This window comes from Bombyx mori, chromosome 10, assembly GCF_030269925.1.
Source record: "Bombyx mori chromosome 10, ASM3026992v2".
Taxonomy (NCBI): Eukaryota; Metazoa; Arthropoda; class Insecta; order Lepidoptera; family Bombycidae; genus Bombyx; species Bombyx mori.
The window spans coordinates 5,395,758-5,423,064 of record NC_085116.1 but is presented as its reverse complement, the minus strand read 5'-3'; the positions used below and the strand labels follow the sequence as shown (position 1 = coordinate 5,423,064).

The following is a 27,307-nucleotide window of genomic DNA, read 5'->3' as shown; positions in this document are numbered from 1 at the left end:
TGAGTTTCTCGCCGGATCTTCTCAGCGGGTCGCGATTCCGATCCGGTAGTAGATTCATTCGCGAAACAATTGCTCTTGAGTTGTTAGGTCTCCTTCGGAGGCGCTCGGGCAGTTGTTAGCAAATCCCACCCCTCTTGGCTGAGCCTTTGCTCGCCCACCTGTCCTGGTGAAACTGGAAAGGCCTTCGGGCCACCAGTAAACTTTCAATCATAAAAAAAAAAAAAGGTACTGCCCCTACTAAGTTGGTCTGTGGTAAAGCAGTCATGCGTTATGACTTATGCCGCGTCCTATGTAGGCGAATCAAACGTAGTGTGATTGCGAAGTGATCTAATGAGGTGACACGCCAATTCAATTCAATGCCGGGCCCGTCAGGAGGACATGAGGCTTTACCTTACATTCGCGTGAATCATTTCGTACCACATCCGCTTTACTGGGTCTTATACTTCTGAAACTATTACTGATACTGGACGGAAGCGTATATCATTGGTAAATACGTATCAAACAATAAGAAAATATTAAGTGAGCTTTGCTTCGCGGCTAATAATGGCCATGCAGGCCCATCCAATAGATATCGATAGTTTATAGTTTTCGCGCTCCGTTGCACCGCTTGGCGTTCTCCTCTAGATCGCTCATGTAGGACCGTTATGCAATACACTTGAAACTTCGATATCATGTCTCAGAGTTGACAGCGGCATTCACGTTGTGATGTTCCTTTATTTACTAAATAGTAGGAGGAACGTAAAATCAACCTCATTTACATTAAAAAAACATCCGATCGTTCCGTCTATTTTTGGAAACCGAAGGTACAACAATGGTGTGTATTGGGAAAGGCCTATGTCTAGCAGTGGACTATTGTGCTGATGATGATCATGATGAAGCTACAACACCGTCTTTGTACATATTTCGACTGTTTTTATTTTCGATATAAAATTTGAATTTGAAATTCGTTCACATTACAAAGCCAAAGAGATTTAGTTTCCGGACGGGGTTTCACACAAAAACAAGATAAAATCCTAAATATGCGCATAAACGAGTATCATGTAGTATGTCAACACGTTTGGTTGGCTTTACGTATAGTTTTTCCGACACCAGCGATACTTCGGTTACTGTGTGCGGCAAACCGGAACACTTTCCCGCAAAGATTTCAACAAACTCGAGTTACGGGCATCGAATCTCCAGTAAACAAACGACACTGAAAGACCAGGATGTTCGTCATACTATTTGACTGTATTTGATTACATCGACGTAAAAAAGGGGAATCGCGCAAAAAAATATTAAATTTTATTAGACATTTGATTCGTGTTAACGATATGCTTTTGTTCTGTTGAAGAAAATAATACTATTCAGTTCTGTGGTTTAGTCAATTCCGAACGTTTTGTGGTCGTGGACGTAATACTGTGTAGGTATGAGAATGATATCACTGGCGGACATTAATAATGCAAAAGCAACCTTGAATGACGGAGATCAACCTACGTCACGAGCTTCTTTGCTTGAATCTTAAACACGAGAACACCTTCGTGGTTCTACAAAGCAGTGCTGCATGAGTGTTTTTTTTTTTTTTTTTTTTTTTCCACAGGAGAAAATCGCCGGATCCCCACCCGCGCGGCAGGTGGGGTATGTGGGAGTTGAACCTCACTAAAAACTCCTGCCGCTCACAACCGGCGCCCTACCTCGGACCGGGCCGGAGCCCAGTCGGGGCTATTGAAACGGCGGGACAGGGTTGACGCAGAGCACATTACATCCATCCCACCGTCCCACGGACGCCGGACCGGTGGCCGCCAGCGAAACGACCACCGGTTCCCTCGTTCAGCGGGCCGAGAGCCCGCTTTGATGGCGCCGCGTTACACCTTCCCCCAGAGCGGTCGGGGGAACGCGGTCTACCATCACCCGGCTTCCTATTGCGGGTGAGCGTGCAGAGCACGCCACCCCTCGTCTGGGTCCCTCCCCGCACAAAACGGGTGGGACCCCTAGCTCTTAGGGGGCCAGGTCACGGATACGACCCCGGTCCCGACCCCCTGCTCGGCGGCGGCGGGTTTCTGCGTAGTGAGGAGAGCTTTCCCTCACTCGCCCCGCCGCCTCCTTCTGCGAGATGGTGCACTCGCAGAAGTCGAGCATAGCCTTCCATGACTCATCGCTGCCAAGCATCGACGCCACGACGCCAGGCAGCGACAAGTCAGGTCCTATCTTTGCGACCAGGACACGGCGCTGCACCTCCCAAGCGGGGCAGACAGCGAGCGTATGCTCCGCCGTGTCCAGGTCGTGTCCACAATGGTGACACCTCGTCGTCGGCTCAGCCCCTATCCGGCGCAGGTACTTCCCGAAGCATCCGTGCCCGGTCAGCACCTGCACCAGACGAAAGGTGAGACGTCCCTCGCCACGATTCACCCAGTCATCAAAGACCGGGTAAACCGCCTCGACGGTCCGTAGCCCCCACGTGGGGTTGGCCAATCGCCTCGACCACGACTCGAGCACGGACCGCCGAGAATGGGCCCTCCGCGCCCGCAGCTCACTCTCGGGGTGCATGAGTGTTAGAATTATTTAGGTATAATGATTATTTAAAGGTATACTTTTGACAAAAAAATATTCCAAAGTCCAAGAGTCGGCTAATTATTTGTCCAATCTCCAAATATTTAAGATATATTAAGCATCGGAGTGCTTTGGAAGGTAGAGCCAAATTTTCTTCGAGAATGTCCTCAACTGAGCGAATCCATACTAAGTATTTTATTTATTTACAGTAAGACCATAGTCTTACTGTAAATAAATAAAATACTTAGTATGGATGGTACACAGGTCACTCCAATACAACGTCAGACATACATACGAATGTACATAAAAACGCGATTTCACACAAAAACAAGATTGTTTTCCTTTAAGCATTTGAATGTTTATTTCATTTAAAAAAATATGTGTAACTAACTCCGAGCAGGATGTAGAGTTGGTTTTACACTCCAATGAATTCGGTTGGCGAATCGAGACAAATCAAATATTCAATTCGATTACTTTGAATAAGCTTAAGAAATTGCGATTAACATTTGACAATGAACGTTTACTTGTGTTAGGTAACTGTTAAACATTATAGCCGATTTGATTTATATTTTGCTTAGTACGATAACAGCAATGATTTCATGGCGAAGATTGCTGGAAATGTTGGAACAAATATATAAATATGATTAAACCTTTGAATTAACTACCTAGACTGCCATTTTTATTGCGTAAAACGAGTTCACAGCCCACTTGGTGTTAAGAAGTTAACAGAACCAATACACCTAACTGGATGAATACTGTTTAAACTTTCATAAATAATGCAATTAGTAAAAGGTAGTAAAATTTAGTCATTGAACTTTTTTGAACTGCTATACCAATTCTGATTTACTTTTTTCACTCGATAAGTGACGCTGCAATCGGATTTTAATTCTTGTAAAAAGATCAGGGAGGGCCAACCTCTGTCGGTGTCTTTTTGCAGGGTTGACCACAGTAACCATCCTACCCTGCCCGGGTTCTGACCTCGGGCAGGGATCGGACGTTTGGGCAAGAAGAGTGCAAGAGAGTCGTTTCGTAGGTAGGGCCCTAAAAACCGCAGGCCGTCAAACATACCCACGCTTCTAAGGCGTCGAGAGCTCAGTCCGGTCACAAAAATAAGGCCAACGTCTGCCAGGCCCACTGATATATAATAATTATAAAAATAAATAGCCTTACAATCTCTAAAAAGAAAAAAAACTACACAGGAATTCGTATTTGTACATTTTGCCTCTTATACATTCTGATCTCGAGATTTCATTGCCTTGGCAAAACAGGTTTGTCAAAAGAAAAAAAAACACTTGCTGAGTCCAACGATATAATGAAATAAAAATACGAACTTTTAGTATCTGCAACTTCTCAAATAAAAATAAACACATTATGACGAAACGTGCTGTGCAGCATTTGGCTTGTTGCGATAAAACTAAAAGCTGATCTATCATACCGTTCTGTAATAAAGCACACACTATATCTTACATTATAAATTACGCAACGGTAATAGCGTCATCCGTCTTGGTATGCTTTTTATAGAACGTTTTGAGATATTTGACCTGTACATAAATTAATTCATATAGCAAGCAAAGAGCACGTACCGAACGTGCCTTTCCTTGTAAACTTAACCGATGAATCGGGGATTGTTTTGAATTATTTTTACCAAATCGGTCATAGGTTTTGATTCAACGTAATTTGTAATCTTATATTTAATATTGAATATGAAAATCAACGCTTAGATTCGAGGAAGCACGAAAATAATTTATTTACATTCGGATAAACAGCGTAGGATTTTTTAGATTACATTATCAATTAAGGCGTCAAGTAATGAAAAAATTCAATAAAATTACATAATAATTCACATAACGACCTAGTTATGAAATTTGTGCCTTGAGTATGTAGCACTTCTGAGTCGTCGTCTGGCCAAAAGCTCAGCGTCGAGCGACGATACCAGGCTTGAAATCCCATAGGTAAATATACATTTTTGTAGGGAAATACGTACTTGACCTATGTTCACGAATGCCTTACATAATAAAAGAAAAGTATAGTGTAATAAACATCCAACGCCCCAATATAAAATTTTCGTAATTACTGGTAGTCTTTGTGAGCCCGCACTACTACCCTGACTCTTCTACCGCCAAACATTGATGAGTTCCGGTTTTTTTGGCTACACATTGCTAGCAACCTCGAGGGGTTTTCCTAGCTTCACCGAACGTATAGGCGAGCTTACCTGGGACTTTGCGCTAGCAAGAGCAGTGCTTCGCTGAATCTACCACTGGATCGGAATCACGACCCACTGAGAAAATCCGGCGAGAAATTCAGTGGGCTATGTCTGTGGATTAATTTTCACGACGAACCACACTGTCACATTCTTCTAGATATTTTCAATTGATCTAATAAATATCTATTGTAAGTTTTATAATTGCATAGAGAAACTCGAAGCGATTACAAGTTAAAAATCTTACTTCCGTTCACTTGTCAACATTTTTAATTACTTTTATTGTTTAGCTGCTGTCAATACCTCAAAGTCTCGGACGTATTTCGACACCAATAATAAGGTTTAGAAATAAAAATACGACAAAATTCTAAATCCGCTTTGATACCATATCGTCTTCTCGCATTAAAACTGTATAATCTCAAAACTTAACTTAAGGTTACTAATTTTGAACTTACTAATTTTAAAGGTTTAACATGTTATATTTTTAATATTAATCATATCTGCAAAATTTATTTTTTTATTTTTTTACCAGTTACATTATCTGTCTAAGTAAGATAAAAGTATGTATTAATTTTGTTAATAGTCGTCAAAACATAGGTAAACTAAAAAAAAAGCTAAAACGAAACTACCCTCTTTTGACAGTATTTATGAGAAAAATACTGGTGACACCAAATGTTTACGCATATTAACTCAATTTCGAATATTTTTGGAAATTGTACACTTTTAATGCGAAAAAGCGATATATTATTTTACGAGTATTAGACACATAAAACTTTGGAACTTCTGATTTTAACTGCTCTTGTTTTTCTTTGTAGCTGTTACTCTTGTATAAGTATAACAGAGCATTTCAAGATGAGATAACGTTGTTGTTTTTAGTTTTATAATAGTGAAATTTTCTAAACGTACACATAGCAGATATTGATCTGACAACGACGATATGTCAGAGACATTCAAATTTGGGATCAAAGAATGCTACGTTGATATTAGTCTGACCTACAAATCATCCAAGGATGCGCTATCCCGGCTACATATAGCTATTATACTACATGCGTTTATTTCATTCAATACATTGAAACGCAGTGGGGTGGGTACTTTTATCCCACTAAGATTTTCACCTCGAATCGTTCGCGCGTTCTGGTATTAAAGGGTAAGATAGCCATATAATACTGTTGGCGGTTAAGCCTCGTGGCTCAAAATCAAAATGCAAGGTAGTTTAACAACCTGAAAGTACATATTATTATCCGCAACACGCTTCGTCAGATTATAGAAACAGAGTTATCAGCAATGTGCTTCGTCAAAAAGTACAATACTTACTTTCAGCTACAAGAGCCGTCATGTCATGGCTCAAAATGAAAGGCAACATTAATGTTCTGATGTTTATATCCGTGTACTCTTGACAACTCTGAGACCGAAGCAAAAAAACTGTTTTTTGTTGCTTTTAAAATAATCTTTAAAATTTTGTGTAAGTCACATAATCTCAGACTGTCTGATTATTCTTTTTCTTCTCAAGAAAACATTTCACTTTCGTGAAAAAAATAAAGTTGCATGGCAATTCTTTCTGGTTAAATCTGCCAAATCATATCTCGTAATAGCGTGGCCGTAGTTATTACACGTCGGACGAAATTGACCATTATAATAACGGCTTTCAAGCAAATTACATCAGCGCGATTTGTTAATTTAAATGTTACGCGCTTACACTTGCAACAAAACATTGAAGTTATGAAAATCAATTATTTCCTTGAAAGTTTTAGGAAGATACATATATTTGTAAATCGACTAGAAGCGGTTATTCAGAGCCTTTGAAGCTATAGCTAGCTAGCATCGTGCTCTCATTTCGAAAAGGTCAGCTAAGACAGCAGAAAATCTCACGACTCCTAAAAATTTTGTTTACTTTATGTTTTACATTTATATTTTGTTTTTGTTAGACATATTGAATCTGAAATCTGTTTATTCGAAACAAAAAGAAAAAGATTTTTGACAATTGACTAACAGTAAATGTTTTTCTTTTTTAGTCATTTAAGTTACAATATAGTAAACATGTAACATATGTATATGACGGTGCCATTGATAAACAACAATGTATGATAAAAAAAAACGGACAGAAAATCCTTTGAGAACGTTTCAACTGATTGTTCTGGTTTCTCTTTCGCTGTGTTCATAATAGTCAGGAAAAATCGTACGAAAATTTTATACGAAAGAATTGTTTTGGAGATTCCACGAAAAGTTTTTCTTAAATTTAGCCATAGCCACAGCGCATGCCCAGAGCGTAACGCAGTTTCACTACTTGAATATATAATATAAAAGTTTTAATATATTTAGCACCTTTATTACTATGTGAAATAGTAAAAAGTTTTACTTGATATTTCTTGGTTACGATTCTAATATTGCGATTTTCTGAAAATCTCTGAAATTCAAATTCGATTTTAAAAAATACGTTACGTACCTACTGTTAGTAGACATGTTTCCATATAGGCCTCCATCAGTGCTTATAAACTTCGGAGAAAATTTTAAAGAAAGATTCATGATTTAATTTAAGAAAAAAATTAAAACGGCATGTTGAAATTATAATTATTTGTCAGTAGGTATATTGCTATCTGTTATTGTTTTTTAAAATAATCTTCTCGATGTGATTTTAAAATTACATACATTCAATTTTAATATCTCATTCGCCTGGGTCCAAAAGACTTCTGGAGTCGTCTAAAATATGTACTTTACACGTAGCTTTGTGAAAGGAAGGTTGAACTTTATTATATGACATTGCATAAGCTCGCCGACCGTTTTGTCTAGAGTAAGACCATTCGCTACTACTTACTACAAACCTCATCGTACTGTATTAGCTCATTATAATAAGTTAGTTTCCGACTAAGTGAAAGGAACCGTTAGCCGGAATGTAATAGCAGGTTGTTTCCGTCAACTTCTTTTGTTGTGTGCTGGCCATATTGTTCACGGTCGCAGGTGTTTAATATAACGGTGTTTGAAAGAAGGCTGCCTAGGTGTGGGCTCCCAAGAATTACGTAATGATAATATACACTCATATACATATATAGTACAACAAATAGTGTAACATTTTGTATTATTTGGACTTAAGTATGGGGATGGATGGGATGGTGGAAGTAAATAACGATAGATGGAATGGAAAATAGAACACACGAGCCATGCACGAGCATGCATTTGGTTGAAGTCTAGCGGACACAAACCCGACATACTCACAAGTCTGTAAGATTTATTATTTCTATATGTCCACAAAATAAAAAAATAAAACTGTAAATAACCGTAACTATGAATCTTACTGCCCAAGCTGGTCATCGTACTCGTCGAACCCGTCGCTTGCGACGAAGGGCTCGACTAGTAAATTAACCCTCAGACACAGCTCACTGAGTTTCTCGCCGGATCTTCTCAGTGGGTCGCGTTTCCGATCGGGTGGTAGATTCTGCGAAGCACAGCTCTTGCTAGGGTTCGTGTTAGCAACGCCATCAGGTTTGAGCCCCGTGAGCTCAGCTACTAGTTAAGGCGACGCTGATATAGCCTCTCAAGGCTATCAGCTTAGGTAGGAAAAAAAAAGCTGCCCAAGTAATAGATTCTTTTGAATTGGATTGGATTGGAATTTGGATTGAATTTGGAACACGATTATGAAGGTACTCGTTACAAATTAAATTGATAAGTTAACGTGGTAAGTGCTCTTTAGACGACGAACACCTTCGAACACTTACTTTCTTTGACCTGTTAGAAATCGTGTCTCATTCAACCGTGACGTTTCTTATCGTCACGACGTCGCGGCGTCAGCTTCTTAGGTTATTAATGGATTCAGATACACTATTCGCAACTGTCACGGAATTTTAATAGGACGTTCGTTAAATAAATTGTCTTGTGCATCGCGTGCTTTGTCAACGCGAAAGACAAGAATGGACGTCTTGAGCAATAGCCACCCGGATCATTACGTCAATAGGCTCTTATCTCCAACCGCTTCGTAGGCGTTGTTTGGAGATGAGGGGTAGCGATCGTAGTGACGGGCAATTGTGCGCCCAACCCTTAAAAATCCAAGATTATATAACATAAACGAACGGTCTTCAAGTAGAGAAGAACTGTTTCAGGTATTATTTTCACCTGCAGTAAACAGAGCTTTACTAGAATTTCTTCTATAAATATAAATGTCGATTTGTTTACGTATGTTCCCTTTAGACTCTGAAAAAGCTGGAGGGATTTCGACGGAATTTTCAGGAAATCTTCAGATTGACCTAGCGGCCTAGTTTGATTGGGATGGGATCGAAGTCAAATAACATAATCGATCTGCAAAGCGGGATTAAATGGATATCTAATATTCATGTTCATGTGTATTCTCGAATCTGGTAGAGTTTCGGATTATTGAAGCTGATTTTAGCGTTTTTATATTTATTTAGAACTCGTTAAAATATTAAAAAATAAAGTTTTGAACCCCTGTTTAAAGCTCTTAGAGGTAGAAACAAAAATTCCGTCCGAGCATTTTTTGCGAACGTTATTTAAGTAATGTTAATAAAAAAGTACTACATTACAGTCATGATTTTTTTAATTGCCTACACGAGTGAACGAGCTCACGGCTCATTTGGTGTTAAGTGTATACCGGAGTCCATAATCATCACAAAATTAACGCTACCGCACAACTTGATCTCGATTAATTTATGAAGCAAAACTGCTATCCTATCCTTCAAACCGGAATGCATTACTGCTTCGCGGCAGAAATAGGCAGAATGGTGGTGCCTACACGTGTAGTCCCTCAAAACAGGCGTCTTATCGCACCATTAATCATAGGAACAAAACTAAATTGACGAGCTTTTTTTTATTCTATTGGAAAACTTAGTGCCCCTGCCGGATTTGAATATCAGCATCGACGTAACACTCAATACGAGTACACCGACCGTCTTATCCATTTCGAAATGACGTTATCAAAAATTTATGTCATTTACTGCAGAACCAAAATCAAATAACTAAACTAAGGATGTTCTTGTGATAATTTTCGTTTATTTTTCCTTCCTATGTTTATAGCCTTGACAGGCTATTTCAACTTCGCCTTGAAATGTGGTTGAGCTCACGGGGCTCAAACCGGGAGTGTTGCTAACACTGGCCCTAGCAAGAGCAGTGCTTCGCAGAATCTACCCCCGTATCAGAAACGCGATTGAGAAAATCTGGCAAGAAATTCAGTGGGCTAAAATAATTTTCGTGTAGTCGATTCGGGGACCGGGAGGCAAGTACTTATAGTACGAGCACCGGCAAAAACGTAGTAAAGCCTTATCGTAGAGGTCGGGAGCGAGGGCGGTGGCGCGGGTGTAGACTGTAGAGGTAGCGCCGCCGGCCGGTCGAGCGAGACACGACAGTGCACATTCGGCGAGCAATTCATTCGCGCGTTTCAACGACACACACGACCCGCGCATCTGCATCACGCAGGTCGCCACCACGAACCACACTCCGAGATACAATCACAAACTACGTTTTCCGAACTTCAAATCGAGGACTAATTCGATAATCCAAAGGAATTTTTTTTTTGAAAATCATAAGATGCCCGTCGAAACCAAAATTAGCTTTTCCGGTAAGTGCCATTTAACAAATAACATAATAAAGATTATTTCACATGTTTACTATTTGGAAATAGTAGTCGGTCACATGCTAGTTGAGAATATTAATTACCTTAATGCTTTGTTCATTATGCGAAAACTTTGTGAATGTGACCTATGCCTATAAAACAATCAGAATGGACATTTTGGACTATTCGGACCTAGATTAATACATAATTCTGTTCCCCAAAGCCAAAGCAAAATTTATGCGGGCAGTATTTAATGAGGTGGCTTACAAATTTAACCTGACAAAAGATTCTTAATGTTTGATGTGCCGAGTTATTCATATCCCCCCGTCCTCGTAAAAATATAAGGTAAAATTCAATTCAGAACTCCGTAGATATTTCAATTTGCTTTATTGTTTTTATCACTGACTTTTTTGTTAATAAAAAAAAAACAAATATTCTCATGGAATAATCCATAGTAGTACTAAATATATTCGCAAATCCATTATAGGTAACATCTCGAGACATAGTGCTAACGAATGCATATAGCTTTACGTGCTAATACAAAGCGCTAAATGCTCCAGAAACACAATGACTGGTTTCATTAAAATTACAAACATGCTATATTCGTGTCAATTCGCTTTTGTTTAAATTGTCTGGTGACATACTTAAAATTATATTATTGAACACAACAACAGCGCCGATAAGATCGCTGGGAGCTTCTCGCCGAAGTGGTGTAAGGATATTTTCTTTGAAACTTTATTGAAATCACATTAAAACCTACAATGTTCTACCAATGAGGTTCGTGTTTACATTTCCGAAGTACCGAAATAAATACAGGCCATATTGTCGTGTCCCATGTTGCATGATCTCATAAATTATTCTTAGTTATTATTTACTTACTGCTCGTGTACACTTCATTCTGTTAACAAGTAGCAGTGGACATTTTCATAATGTTGCTTGAATAATATTTACCTGCTTAGTTTTTGTATTCGTGTAACAGCTTTGTAAACTAAGAATAAAATATGTATGTATGTAGTTCTAATAGCGTGTATGTGTGTGTACTCGTAATACAAAATGTATCCAGTTTGGACCGTGGCCATATTCCATTGCTTTAAGACTTTCTCAGTTTTGTTTATTATAATTTCATGGATTAAGAACTTGGTTTTTTGGTTCGTCTTAATCATGTTTCATGAATAATTCAATATTATTCCTCGAGACTTTTCGCGTATCTATATCTGAATAATTTAGTAAATAACAAAATAAATACTAAGATGTCAAATCCAACTATAATGCGTATTTGTTTTTATCACACAATCTAACCCGATGTAGCTGAATACTTTATAGACCAAAAATAGCGGTCTTATTAAGGTGTGCCGTTTTCCTCCCCAAAGTTTGGCCTCCCTCGACAGTTTGTCCTTGCCCTCGACGTTAACGTAAATTATTGGCCACAGTAGAACCTTAAGCTCCACTATTATTTATTATTTAACTTTGTGCAGTTTCAACATCGTATAAACGGTTAAAGTTTAATCAGCCGTAATACGTAAAAGGACCGGCGCATTTCAAATATGAAATCAATGCTGGTGGTCTGTATTAGTTGTACAAGCCTTCGTTTTATTGTAAGGTGTTTACCATGACCACCGGGCGCCAGTTCACTTGTAATACTTAATCATGCAACATTACTGCCATTATTGCAATCGCAATTACCCTTGTTTGGATCATAGATATGACATATCACATCGCGAACCATAAGTGCATCCCGACCTTGATGAGGCCCCATACAAAGCAAATGTACGTACAATGAAAACTTCATGTATAACCAAACTAGAACCAGTTGGAAGTGAACAAAGTGTATGACGTCGCACGTAAAAAAATAACTTATCAGAGACACGACGTTTGTTAGGTAAATTTAAACTTAAACATTTTGTATCCTATTCAGTATATCTATTTACGTTGTTCGCTTGTTACTTGCTATAACAGTTTCTGCATAACGATTACGTTTCTTATTATATTTTCTATTCATAGCGTGACGCACGCTATATTCAAAGGACAAGACAAATTTTCAGCCATTGACGGAGTTTAAAAATACTTTCTGCTTGTCTTGAACGTTAACGCCGATGCCTGGCTTTGTTTTCCACCTAAAAAAAGACCTTGATAGATACTTAATATAAACACCGGTCACCGTTCTCGTCGAACCCGTCGCTTGCGACGAAGGGCTCGACAAGTAAATTAACTCTCAGACACAGCCCACTGAGTTTCTCGCCGGATCTTCTCAGTGGGTCGCGTTTCCGATCCGGTGGTAGATTCTGCGAAGCACGGCTCTTGCTAGGGTTCGTGTTAGCAACATCGTCAGGTTTGAGCCCCGTGAGCTCACCTACTAAAGTTAGGGTTACGCTGACATAGCCGCTAGGGCTATCAGCTTAGGTAAGACAAAAAAAAAAAAAAACATAAATACATTATTAATAAATATAAAGGGTAATCGATAATTAATAATTGATGTTTTGAAACCATTTGTTGAAAATAGGTCGCTTCTTAAAATTAACGGGTACATAAATAAATTTATCAGACCAAAAGAAACGTAGTTAAATTCTAACAAAACTTGTATCCCGCATTGCTACTGAAAGACGGTCATAATGTCAGTTTTTTTAATGCTATTCAAAAACAAGTTCTTTAAACTTAATTCTATGTCTTCATAATATTCGTACTATTTCGTATGTAGTACCTACGTAGGGAGTATGGAGTTCACGTCCGTTATAAGCAAAGCAATTGCTTCTCTGACAATTTCCTGTCGTACACTGTGTATCCTTATCGCAGAAGTGCTCTTCGTGTCGGAATTGCTCAATTACTCAAGTTGGCATTGTTGTCGGTCAACCGTGATATATTACAGAACAGGTGCGACCTGCAGAAGATTACGTGACTTATATCACAATGAATTCGATAATTACCTTCAAAACTGGTGGTAGGACCTCTTGTGAGTCCGCGCGGGTAGTTACCACCGCCCTGCCTATTTCTGCCGTGAAGCAGTAATGCGTTTCGGTTTAGGGTAGCCGTTGTAACTATACTGAGAACTAACTTAGAACTTATATCTCAAGGTGGGTGGCGCATTTACGTTGTAAATGTCTATGGGCTCCAGTAACCACTTAACACCAGGTGGGCTGTGAGCTCGTCCAACCATCTAAGCAATAAAAAAAAATACATTATCTCATCGTCTCATCTCTTGAAATTCCTAATTATTTATCTGTAGCATTGTTTATAGTAATTGGATACTTAATTGACTAGTTTTTTTTTGCGGTTACAAATCAATAGATTTAGTGTCGCCTTGAACTATAGTTTTGATTTCACGTCGATGGCGATTCTTCTCGAGCGTATCAGACCGAACCGAACATATAGAATTAATCAAGCTTCAATCACGGCTTGTCTTACTTCATTTTTAATTTAAGAAACTTTAGTCGTGATTAATATGCAAATTTTGATTGCGATTTTAAATAGTTTTTTAATTTTTTGTTTTGTTTTAATACCCGTTGTTTATCAATTTAATTTATTACACTAATGAAATGTTGTTTGTTGTCGAAACGGGTTTATAACATCGTAGGACGTTACCTCTGCACATCTGACATCGTGATCCGCGGCGTACAACTGTTTACTTGTATAATCACTGCGATCACGATCATTATTTTAAATTACCTACCGCGTTGGGTACTCACGTCAATCATTTGACCGGTTTTTTGCTCTAGTGGCGCCGCTTAATAATTCTCTTAACTCAAAGTCATACGTGCAAAGCAAACCGACAAATTTTTACTCATATTTACTTACTTTTACGTGACTTTTATAATATTTTCTTTTAAAGTTCTATTGAGGAAATTTCTAACCGTCACGAAGGACTGTTATCATGGTTTCTTTAATATGTAATTCTTTAGTATTGTAGTAATTCGTGTTTAACTAACTGTATTATTAAATAATTTTCATTTAAACTTAATACAGTTTACCTCATCCTCGCCAAATGTGTATTAACCTCATAACGTGTCCGCAATATGAGTTATTTTGATTTTTTGCCAAAAACGCTCCGTCTCTTCGGTAAAACTTTCATAATATTTTTTAAAGTCGGCAATTCGTAAAGTAGTTTCGCTTATTTATAGTCGTGGACGATGGCGCCACATTGTCTCAACCAATTTATTACCGGATTAATGCTCAAATAAAGAAACGCCCTTTCATTGCAAATGCACCCCGATCGATTCCTGTTTTGCAGTCCACAATGCCACGTAAAGGATATAAAAGTATACTGTTCTAGAGTTACCATAGCTCGCCTTTGTCTTTACCACGTATCGACCGATCAATGCTTGCTTTGCTATTTCAACACTGATTACCTATCAGTTGATTTTATCGACAGATTAAATTTTTGCGTAAACATATAGATAATAAATAATCTACCATTTTAAAATGTTGTTTTTGTAAACGTTTATTTGGTTTTTTTTTTATTGCTTAGATGGATGGACAAGCTCACAGCTCACCTGGTGTTAAGTGGTTACTGGAGCCCATAGACATATACAACGTAAATGCGCCATCCACCTCGAGATATAAGTTCTAAGATCTCAGTATAGTTACAACGGCTAACCCACCCTTCGAACCGAAACGCATTACTGCTTCACGGCGGAAATAGGCGGGGTGGTACCTACCCGTGCGGACTCCCAAGAGGTCCAACCACCAGTGAAAAGTTTAGCATTGTCATTTCATATGTTTTAACGTAAGTAATTTTTCACTTACTTTTCTAAATCATGCATGACTGAGATCAACTTGAATCCTTTAAACAAATGATACTGCACTAATAATCCATTGAAAACTTTCTAAATTTTAATACGAGAAGGCGTTGTCTCCGTAAATATAGATATTCCTAATTCCTATTAACGGATATTTAACAGACGAGATCACCTTAGCATCGTTCGACGACCATTTACAGTTGTGACTTGTGACAATTCCTCCCACGCGAATTATCAAATCGATATGTTTGAATAGTTAACTGCCTACTACTTTTGTATAGTTCAATCTTTCTGCTTAACAAAGGATTTCCCGTTTGACGATGGAAAAGCCTAGAAATTCTTTATTTAAAATGAAAAAAAACCTCTTTTTTTTAGTTTTATTATCTTTCTTGTATTCTGCCTTGGATATTTAGTTCTGTAGTCATCATAGTTATTTTCTACGTGTTGATTAGATTAGATTCTGATTTCTAATCTATTTGTTGTAAGTACTAGGCGAACGCGGTCAAAACATTACCAAGAAATGCGCAAAAAGTAATAAATAACTAGGCGATGTCGTATACAACTGTATTCTGGGTATCATTGCTGTTTACACATTAATAAAATACTTACTTAACTTAATCGCATGCCGTCCTAATTTGTTTATGAATATTTTTTCGATATTCATATCGAACATAACAGATATAATCGGCTTAAAATCTTTTTGATGTTGATTCGGACACATTAAAATGGATTTAATCATTAACGAAAAACTTACGTCAGTTCGAACCAAGTTCAAGGATATAATCGACTGAATTTCTCATACCTGCTGTAATTCAAACAAAAAACATCGTGAGATCTTTATGTACATGTTGTTCATTTTGTACAATTACTTTCAAATGAGAATCTTATTAAACAGAGACCGGTATACGTACAATAATAGAATATTCATATTGTTCTAGAACAATATCTCCTTTCTAGAATATACGAACTGTAAGTGCCACGTTATTCGTGGCTATGTATGTACACAGTTGTTGTCGGACCAAGTATACACGAGTATCTGGCAACATTGCTGATTCGTCATGTTTACATGCACACGTGAGTAAACCAGTGTGCTCTTTTAAAGGGTTTGCCCATAATCTGTTCTCGTTAAGAAATATTACACAGGTCTTGACAGAGTTTACGTCACCGGCTTAAAATATACTCGGAACAAAAATGCGAAACGATTTATGTAGATGCGTTGTGGCCGGACACGAAAATAGTAGTAATTAACACGCTCACGTGAAAATATTATGTTTTTAGAGTAGGCGCGTTCTAAATGTTAATGTCAACTAGGTATTTGCTAAACCTGCGAATCTAGTTTTAATTCTCACCGTAAAATTCGGATACTTACAGAAGACGTGTATTAGTAGGTAGGTATTAGTAGGCAGGTAGGTAGGTTTCGGTTTGAAGGGTGGGGCAGTCGTTGTAACTATACTGAGACCTTAGAACTTATATCTCAAGGTGGGTGGCGCATTTACGTTGTAGATGTCTATGGGCTCCAGTAACCACTTAACATCAGGTGGGCTCTGAGTTCGTCCACCAATCTAAACAATAAAAAATAATAATAATAAGAAATTAAATTTATTCGCATTAAATTCGGCAGCCCGTTTCTATATGTGGTATTTGATTTCGTGAAAGATTACGCGGTGCTTCCAATTTTAAACTTTCCACGCTATACGCATACGCTAAGGTAAAAGCTCCAGCACAATTTCTCCGCTGGTATTCGGTGTCGGCTTCTTTCATATTAATTACCGCAATTAGTTAAACATTGTCATTCCTAATTAGTATTGAGGCTCGGTTCCTCGTGCCACTCATTAGGATCCATTATTGGACCGGGATCGAACGTGTACAGATTGTCGATCGAGTTTCATACCTTAAGCAACACCGTGAGACCATTATTATTCATTTATTCTGTACCGTATACCTTACTAAATCTATTGTTTGATTAATGAGTGTATTAAATACGAATGTTGGAGAGATTTAGATATTATATCAATCTGACCTGATTCTAAAGTAATTGATAAGATATTTACGATTCTAAACAAAAAAATAACGATACAAAAATAGTCGTAGCTCACTACGGTACTGGCTCATACAAATTCCATTTCAATACGTCTTGTCATTAACTATGACATTACATATATAAACAATAGTCAATAAATCATGCGGTTCTTCTGTAACATGTGTAATAATACCGCATTTGATTAATAATTTGCAAACACTCTTCTGAAATTTTTATTCGTAATTTTGGTCACATTATCCCACAAATGCCACAGTAAATATTTATGTATTTATTAAATTTTATTGGTGTAAATGATGTGTATTATAAATCGTATCATACCGAGATTCAAAATTATCATTTTCATAAGTGCGTAATCGGGGTCGTTATTAATAGCAATGAATATGAACTGTCATCTTGTTAAAGTGCAAGTACAATTATGTTGAAATATCATTCGGGTTTTTTTCTTTGGTAAATAACAATAACAGTGACTCATTCTTTTAAGAAATTTGTACGATATCATTTCTTGCCGACATATAGTACAACATCGGCTTTCATACTAGCGTCCTGCTGCGTACAGATATATTATGTATTAGCGACCCGCCCTCGCTTCGCTTTGGAAATATTAAATTTTATTATTATATAGCTGAGTCCCGCGATGTTACCCGCGGTTATTGTCGTACTGCGGGTGACGCCGCGGGGTGAAGCTAGTCTATAAAATTAGCCTAAAATATTCCTTATATCATCAGCTACAGCTATCAGTGAAAGCCTCGTCAAAATCGGTCCAGCCATTCCCGAGATCAGCCGGAACAAACAGACAGACAGACAAAAATTGTAAAAAATGTTGTTTTGGTGTATGTACCGTATATATATTCATATGCATGTACTAAAAAGTGGTTGTTTCGATATTACAAACAGCCACTCCAATTTTATTTATATGTATAGATAAGTATAATGTTACATATAGCTCGCGGTAGCGGCCGCCAACTCGGTCAAGCTAAATATTTGAGTATAGCACCAACGCCTCAATGCAGAGTAGGCCCGTAGGCCACTTCCGTGACATGAAGCACTATTGGCACTTCGAAATGGGTCGTGCCATTTCACAATCTCGACGAATTCCGGCGAATGCTGAACAAGCGATGCGTGACGATTCTAATTAATATATTGCGTTACGAGAAAGTGTTGATCCAATCGATTACACGTACGGAGAATATTCAGGAAATATTTCGAAACTTCACGGTGTGATAATAAAATGATTCTCGTCTGATTAGTGTAAAATCGGTTAACATTGTCGGCTTCGTTCGTGTGCTATTAGCTAAACTATGTAATTGCCATCGAGAATTGCATCTGCATTGCAACATGTGCTGAACGCATTATTAGTGTAAGTTAACAGAGCCGCTCCAAAATTGCCCTTAATTGAAAAATTAAGGTTCGCTAAACGTATAGGAAAGCGAGATATTTCATCATCAAATAATCCGAAATTGTAATATCAAATATCTGGTTAAAGATGGTGGGATCTCTTGTCCGCGATGGTAGGTACCACCACCCTAATGCGTTTCGGTTTGAAGGGTCGGGCAGTCGTTGTAACTATACTTGACACTTAAGTACTTATATCTCAAGGTGGGTGGCGCATTTACGTTGTAGATGTCTATGGGCTCCAGTTACCACTTAACACCAGGTGAGCTGTGAGCTCGTCCACCGCCATCTAAGCAACAAAAATAAAAATCTCGAAGTATCTTCAATTTGAGTTCTTGAACTTGACCACAAAAAAAACGAATGTCATTAAATACTCTTCGTTCATGGTTCGCTGACGAGTTTCTTTCGAGCGTTAATAAAATGAACAAATATTTTTCGACGGCATGTGATGTTTTTTTTTTTTGTCATATTAACCTACCTAGCAATTACATCATTTTGTAGATAACGTGTAAGTATGATGCGTCGATTTCGACTCTAATATGTTAAAGCAATTCAAAGAGAACACGATTTATTGTGCCCAAATTTAAAACTTCACAAAGATATCAACTAAGGTTATCACGTACTTATATTATGTATTCTTTAAGTGTCAAGTTTATTACTGATGCATTACAGATATTGGATTGTTTATAACAGCTATTTGTAACTGTCACTCTATTCTCGGACATTTTGTTGTAGCATGCATACACGTGCCCTATTCAATAAGTATAACAAATGTCTCTTTAACATTACAATAGAAGTCCGTCATTTGACCGACAATGACGAAAAAATACATACCACATATGTTAATATTGTCAAGCGAACGTTCTAAACTTTTTGAAGACGTTAAATACAAAAATTTCAAAATTACATTTCCGCGTACTACTTACTGAAACAAAAATCAAAGACGAGGAATTGTTACACCGTTATTTTAAAATTATTTCTATTGAAATTAGATTTTTTTCATAGAAGAATTTTAATCTTGTTCTGAAACTATATATATAACTAAGTAAATAAACTAAATATATATAATATTTAATTTATAAAACAACTATAATAGTAACAACGGGCGGTTGCTGCTGATATTCCGGAATAGGGTAGGCAGCGGCTTGGCGTTGCTGACGTCCATAAGCGACGGTAACCACTTACCATCTGGTGGGCCGTATGCCCGTCTGCCTCATCATCGTTATCCTGCCCTTCTCCCAGTTACCTGAGGTCGGCGCAACATGTTTTCTCCTTCCATACTCTTCTATCATATACCATTTCTTCGCTCACTACCCTCTTACCCATATCGTCTTTCACGCAATCCATCCATTTCTTCTTAGGTCTACCTCTTCCTCTATATCTTTCCACATTCATAGTTAATATTTTCTTACCAACCTCATTTTCATTTCGTCTCATCACATGTCCATACCATCCCAAACGCGCACTTCTCAGCTTCTCTGTCACAGGTATGCCCGTCTGCCTGCGCGGGCAAAAAAAATAGCGACCCCTGGACCGGCTTGCTGGGTCAATACGTGATGCTCCGCGAACCGATCGTTCTTTATTTGGAACTCTACGGTGCGCTAGAGTGTGTAGAGCACAGCGACGCCTCGACCTCTGCGATCGGAGAGAACCAGAGCTGTGCGTAAACTCTCTTAATGTCCCAATGGACTGCGACGCATTGGTACTGAGAGAGAAGCTCTCTCTCTCTTTCTCACGATATGGTGGAATAACAAAAGCCGAGCATCGCCTACCAGGACTAGCCGCGTTCCGTCTCGATAAAGACTGTGTCGTATCCTCGCGAGACACTGACCGCGAAAAACCTAGTATCATAACTTTGACGCGGGTCAGAAAGCGAAACCACACGGGGTCGACCCCAATTAAGATAAGAAGAAATAGATAAATGAATATAACGAAGTTTTAAAATGGTAATGACAGAATGGTTACAATAATACTATATCCATGAAGTCTTTTTTAAATGCATAGAGATTTCACGATGAATTCAGTGCTTAAATTATGATGTACGAACCCACGCGTGCCGACAAGGTCGAGTGTGGTGCTGCGTAGTTGTCACACTCATAGATGATTAATAAACTATTCGACGATCATTGCTGGACAGGGCATACGCTACAAACGACCGGCAGCCTCCGCACGTCTTGTCAGTTGTCACATCACTTCGATAAACTTCGATTGCATAATTACAACGCGAATCTCTCGTAAATGGTAGCGAAACGTTAAAACTCGTTTAGCTTGTTCGCTGAGACCAATTTCTTTACTCTCATTTGTAGCATCCGTTTTAGGTCCGCGTAAGTTTTTTTTATTTGCATTTTTTTTTTTGTTTACATATCTCGTTTACTATTTTTAAACTTGAATCATAACTTGTTTTTCGTGCTCCATTTAAATGTGAAGACGTTGTTCTAATTGTATGAAATTGTAGACTAATTTTGTCGGCTCTGTCACAATAATGATTGCAAAATTTAAGAATACATGTGTAACTTGAAATTCATTTCGTTCGATGTATGTAATTGCGTATTTTCATGTAAATCGAAGAGATCGCCATCTGTATCAACACACCACCGCATCATCTCTGTTGATTTTTTTGTTGGCATGTTTTTTCGTTATTTTTTGCTTTACGTGTTTTGTTTTTGTTGTCGTAGACGGCAGCTCGACGGACACGCTGAGGAAGCTTAGTGACGACCTATCTAGAAAACACCTATCAGGTAAGCTTGAATTTTTGTCTCTTGTATACGCAATTGTATCTTCTTTACTGTGAATGTTAAGCTACAAGCAAGCACGATACCGCTTTATGCATCTATATCATGCACCTCATTACAAACTTCTAGATCACTCAGTACAATAAAACCTTTAAAAAAAAGAACTCACATATTTCACTCTTTTCATCTTGGATCTTATGGAGCAGATTTGATAGAAGCCGAAGAAGACGAGGTCAGTAGCAGTCTACCGGATAAACCTCGTACATATCGCAAAGCATCCAGTAAGTACATTGAGACAGTGCATGAAGAATGTAAATGACCATAGGTGGTGGAACGTTCCCTAAGGAAAGGTGATGGATTAATAAGCTACTATAATTAGCAACAATCATCTATAAAATAATAATGAAACAGACTTTGTTTTTATCGTTGAATGTAACAAAAAAATTATAAACAATAAATATCTTCTTTACTAAACCATCTCGATGTTTTTGTATTAACGATTATACTACAAAAATGTTTTTTCTAATGACATAAAGATCTGAGTTGTACACGGGTCCATAATGCCAGCCAGCAACGCCGCAACGAATGTAAAGATTGCGTGTCAACTATCTAGAGGCGTTCGCCTACGATCAATTAACTGCATTGTCTTTGAATCGAATCATATTTGTTATGGTTTTTGCTCCATTATGTCGGGTGTAAGACATGCTTTTCTGAACAAGAAAACGTATTAATGTTCGCCTTGCTCGTTAATCGTGTGCAACAGGAAGTCGGGTTCTCTGGTTTTTTTAACTAGTAGTACGAGCTAAAAGATAATTTCTTACAAACTAAAATGTTCAATAATACTGGCATGCATCCATCGTGCATGTATCGGACCGATAATAAAAGTAACTTTTATTAATAATCGAGGAAATCAATATGTGAAACTACTAAAACATTTAAAAGCCCCTACCGCAGTCTTTGTTTACTGCGTGTCATATTAAATACGAGGAGTGTATCGTTGCTAATTAGTGGCTAATGTGTGTGTTTGTGTCGCTTATGTGTGGTCACAGCCAGCAGTACGTTCAGCGCTACTTCGATGGATGCTCTTTGGGAGAAACACGCGCGTCGTCTCAGCGAGGCTGGACTACGAAGGTCTTCAGGTAACTTGCGATGATGACTTCGCTGCAAAAACCTATTTTTCCAAGAACATCGTAACATGATATGATTATTATCGTGATGATTCATCACAGCTATCTATAAATTAGTTGGATTTTATCTTTTTCAATAAAAAACATTAGATATGTCTTCAATAAAGTAAAGCATTAGTATAATTGGTATAACCTATATTACGTATTATTGGTAACATGTTATGTATTGTTATTGGAAAAATGATTTTGTTTTTGCATCTAAATCACCAATCTTGTGTTGTTCGTTTGGTATGCTAAATACAATGCTTTTTTATTGTAGCTGCGCACTGGTTGAAGGCATGCATTATTGTTTTATCGTTTACAATTTCAGTTTGCATCTCGGAAGTCAAATGCAGTTTGTTGAATGAAGTGAAAGTCCATATATCTGATGCAATGCAAAGATATGCAAAACGGGATTGCAAATAGGCTACCCGATGTCCGTTGCACTTGCAGGCAACGGTATTCATGACGCCAGCACGCGACTTGTGTGCATAGAGAATAGTAAACGTGACGGCTCAATGCATATTGAAACTGCTAATAAATTTCCGTTCTCGTTAATGCGATTTCTTATTCGTTTATACTCAATGGGAGATGATTTACAGTTTGCAAGAAAGAAAAAATTAGAATGTTTACAATTTAAATCAACACGGAAATTTTAATAGACAGTTTGGAATAATAACTCTATTGATAACTATGTGATTTAAAATTGCAGACCACAGCGTGATATTGACAGAGGACACCGATAGCTTCATTATTGGTGAACGTGTTTGGGTAGGCGGTACGAAACCTGGACAAATTGCTTATATCGGAGAAACGCAGTTTGCTCCCGGAGAGTGGGCTGGGATAGTACTCGACGAGCCAATTGGTAATTACACCGTTTTCTTTGTTTATCTAACAAAGCCAATTTGTCGTAATCCTTTTGTCGTAAAACTTGTTTTTTAGGTAAAAACGATGGATCAGTGGCAGGCGTTCGTTATTTTCAATGTCCAGAGAAACGAGGTGTGTTTTCTCGATTGACTCGACTCACTAGAGTTCCCTTCGCTATACACACACCGCACGATGCATCGCCCGTGTCGGATGCGGGGAGCGTGTTCGAACGACCTCCTTCCGGCGCGGCTCGTCCCAAGCGGACCCTCTCGCCAAATGGAAGTATTCGCAGTATTGTCAGCAGTAAGATGAGTGAGTATATCCACATAATCTGTTGAATGTTTCATAATGACCGACTAATTGGCAACTCTGTATAATTAATCACATTTATGAATGGTTGTAGATGCTTCAATTTCCACAACGACCAATGGAGATATTCGAACGGGTGATCGTGTTATTGTATCAAGCAGCCGCGGAAGCAAAGCTGGTATTTTGCGTTTCGTAGGTCCTACAGATTTCGCGCCGGGCATTTGGGCAGGTGTCGAACTTGATGATCCCCTCGGTAAAAACGATGGCTCTGTAGACGGAAAGAGGTAAAATAACACACATTAAATACCTGATTACAACTTTAAGTGTATGAGAAAAATTTATAAAACTCTTTCAGATATTTCGACTGTGCACCACGTTTTGGTTTATTCGCTCCGATATCCAAAGTATCGAGATCTCCATCCAACCGCAAGCCGGGTGCTTGTGCTATCCACAGCAACGGACGAGCGACTCCGTTACGACGTTCCAACTCGCGCGATTCGCTCACGTCTCTTGGCACCTCTATTGCATCGTCTCGTGTGGGGGTGAGACTCGGGGTGACGTCGCTGGGCGCTCAGGTAGGCTAGCCCCGGGCACGTTCGGCCGAACCTCGCTCCCCACGCTCTTCTCCCCCCTCGGCCCGCACCCGCCCGCATCGAAGCGCGCCAAGTCTCCTCGACAAAACTTTGCTCGTCAAGCAGGTCGAGCATGACCGCTGCGCAATTATCGCTCTACCGCAGCCTCGCGTCTATTACGACATAATATTTAAATCGAGTCCTAAATGTAAAGAGATAACGCCTCGTCGCTGGATGAGCGAAACTCTGCCGAAGTCTTGGCGTTGCTCAGAGAGCATGTTGAGTTTCGAGACGCGGAGCTCGGAGCAGTCACGCCGCAGCTTGTCCAGCGGCAGCAGCGGGAGTGGTAGCGTCCGGTGCGGGTCGCGGGGCGGGGGCGGTGAGGTGGTGCGGTGGGGAGGGAGGCCGGCCGCCGTGACGAGGGCCAGCCGCGGGGTCGCCGCACAGACCGACGTGTTCGTCGAGATGCCGTCGTCGCGCACTCACTTTTCTGGCTTCGGGAAGAGCTACCATTTCTCTTGTGTGTCACCATTTCAATTTACTTACCCCTACGTTGTGTATATATGAATGCATTTCCTATTTTCACGTTCTTAATAAATTTTGACAGTGAAATGACATGAGTCAATCTATCTGATATTCATTGGTTCGTGAATTATAAAGATTGGCTTCTTTAAATAATATAACCTATCCGTTCAAAGAATCTCAATTTTGTATCTTTTGCTATATATTTTAAATCGTGACATGCATAAGCAATGGCTTGGTTCCGTAGAAAGCTTATCGGTTTGCATGAGTTTGAGTTTTATTTATTTGTCTGTAGCTGGCACCCCTTGGTTTGGCCCTTGTGTTTTATTTATAATTTTTTTTGTTTTATCCCGTTCACGATTCCCTATTACTATATTATCATAATATTGCAATTGTTTTATTAAAAGTTAGTTTCATTTGATAGTGAATCGTGTACGTACATATTTGTTTTTTTTTAGAATGATTCATCGTCTCATCATTCTCCTCAGCTTTTATTTTGCTTCCTTCTCCATTTTTGATTCGAATATAAAAGACTGCAATGTTATTATATATATACACTGATATTTTTTTCGTCTGTGATATTATTTTAAGGTATATCCTGATTAGAACTGATGTTATTGGTGTTTTAATGTCAACTAACACAGGTTTGATCTGAGTCGACTAACAATCTCATATAAACGTTATATATCATTGAATACGCAATTAGTTTCTTTACTTTCATCGGAATTTCCTTATGCATATACGATTTATACGTATTCTACACATACACGTCATATTCACAAATGTCCCCTTCACCTTAAATGATAATTCTTACACGATTCTTGTCCAACAATCATAATTGTTTGTTTATTAAATCATTATCTTTTATCGACAAGCTTTTATTCATAAGCGACAGCATATATTTTGTAGATTATAGAAGACACACATTTCTTTTGTCAACAATTTATTATATTTGAGGCCGTCAGCGCAAAAGTGGTCTACTCTTTACCATAGTATGGAGATAATGAGGTTCGAATTTACTTTTACACTGCTTCGTAGGCAAAAACAATACGCGCAAAATAATGTTCACAAAGCCATCTGTTATCTAGCGGTCAAAATAGGAATAGGCCGTTTTTGCTTTGAAAATTTATAATCTTTTAAATAAATTGCAATATATATAAGCACGAATATAAAAAATTGTGGTTTAAGTCACTTTTGCGCAGACCGCCACATTTCATCTAACAGTATTGTACCTTTTTCGTTACAAAATAACAAATTTTAGTCTGAATATATTTGACTTCGTATTCCTGAATAGTTTCTGTCCTAGAAATTCCTTCATCTCATTTATAATTTCATCTAGTTTTTATAATTTGACATTTAAAAAAAACCAGTTATATTTATGTTATGTATTATAATAATATATTTGTATTATTTTTTTCTGTTATTAAGCTTCGTATATGCTGAAACGGAAGTTCATGTCTTGAGGCACATCAACTATCGTTTTATTATGATTACGCTAAATGGTGTATTCGTGTTCTGCGAATTATACGCAACAGTCCGTCAGTCGAATTCTTAATATCATTAAAATTTGTGGCTATTTTTATTATAGCATAATGATGTCATTTTGGCGACTACATGATTAAAAATTCATATAAATGATTCAACGATGTTAGCGCAGCGTAATAACAGAACATCGCTACTATTTTAAATTTACAATTATCGTATATGAAAAAAAAGCTTTTGTTTGAATAAAAAAACAATAAAAGCAATACCTAATGCCAATATAATGTCGATATTATTTTTAATTTGAATCAATCAAACAAAATACACCATCGGTTCTATCTAGATTAACGCGTGTTGTTATTGAAGCAAATACAAAAAAATAAATTGAAACAGTTTGCAAAGATATAGTTTGAAGCAGTCCCGCAAAAATACACCATAATGCTATCTATTTAAAAGTTAAAGCGTGTTGTTTTTGAAGAAGTTACAAAAAAAAAATTCAAACAGTTTGCAAAGATATAGATTGAATCAGTCCCGCAAAAATACACCATAGTGCCTATCTATTTAAAACTTAACGCGTGTTGTTTGTAGCGTGTTTTTTGTTCGCACTGTCACTAACGTCACGTTGCAGCGCGTCGGCGGCCCGCGTGCTTCGTCCACCCCGGTCTCGGCTAAGAACGCCCTCCAGGTACGGTACCCTACGATCGCGGCTCGGTAGGACTCCGATCGCAGTCTTCCGTGTGCTATGCCTCAAAACCAATAAAAGACGCGCTCCATTTAAGCGTGCCGTATTGTTACGTGCCAAAAGTAACTCGTAAAAGTCAATTTCGAATGAAATAAAAACGAAACTGCTGCTTAGGTGTATAATGTACAAATGTTTTATTATGAAACGCTCTCATGACCTTGGCTGTTAGTGTCGTCGACAATAGGTACGTATTCGTATTAAAATTTAAGTATTCACTTAAAAGTATTATTAGTACATATCTGTTTTCTTTATTTATTCAATACCGATGAACGAAATGTTATTTAAAATAAATTGTTTTAGATCTCGGAACACGAGTAAATAAATGGATTACGTATGGGAATTATTCTTGATTTCTTTCGATATTGTGTTGATATTAATATACAAACAAAATTAACTGAGTGCTTTTGGTATGTCACAATACGTGTTCTGAAGTTTAGCACACGCTTGGCGCAAGATGGAATCTGTACCATGT

The 27,307-nt window shown here is 38.2% G+C and overlaps 1 protein-coding gene across 41 annotated transcripts in view; it reads left to right on the top strand.

Moving 5' to 3' along the window:
- The window catches only part of LOC101739189 (CAP-Gly domain-containing linker protein 1), a 54,836-nt gene that overhangs the window by 14,188 nt on the left and 13,341 nt on the right, over positions 1-27,307 (top strand). For 9 of the 41 annotated variants that reach the window (XM_062670468.1, XM_062670467.1, XM_062670466.1 and 6 more), the window contains exons 3-8: positions 21,119-21,181; positions 23,054-23,206; positions 23,284-23,520; positions 23,612-23,801; positions 23,873-24,092; positions 26,722-26,778. In XM_062670468.1, the coding sequence (XP_062526452.1) occupies positions 21,119-21,181; positions 23,054-23,206; positions 23,284-23,520; positions 23,612-23,801; positions 23,873-24,092; positions 26,722-26,778 (920 nt within the window). Of the gene's footprint in view, positions 1-9,538; positions 10,287-20,574; positions 20,768-21,118; positions 21,182-21,381; positions 21,457-22,224; positions 22,315-23,053; positions 23,207-23,283; positions 23,521-23,611; positions 23,802-23,872; positions 24,093-26,721; positions 26,779-27,307 lie in introns of those variants that run through there. The other 32 variants (XM_012693971.4, XM_062670449.1, XM_012693972.4 and 29 more) reach the window with 13 other exon arrangements.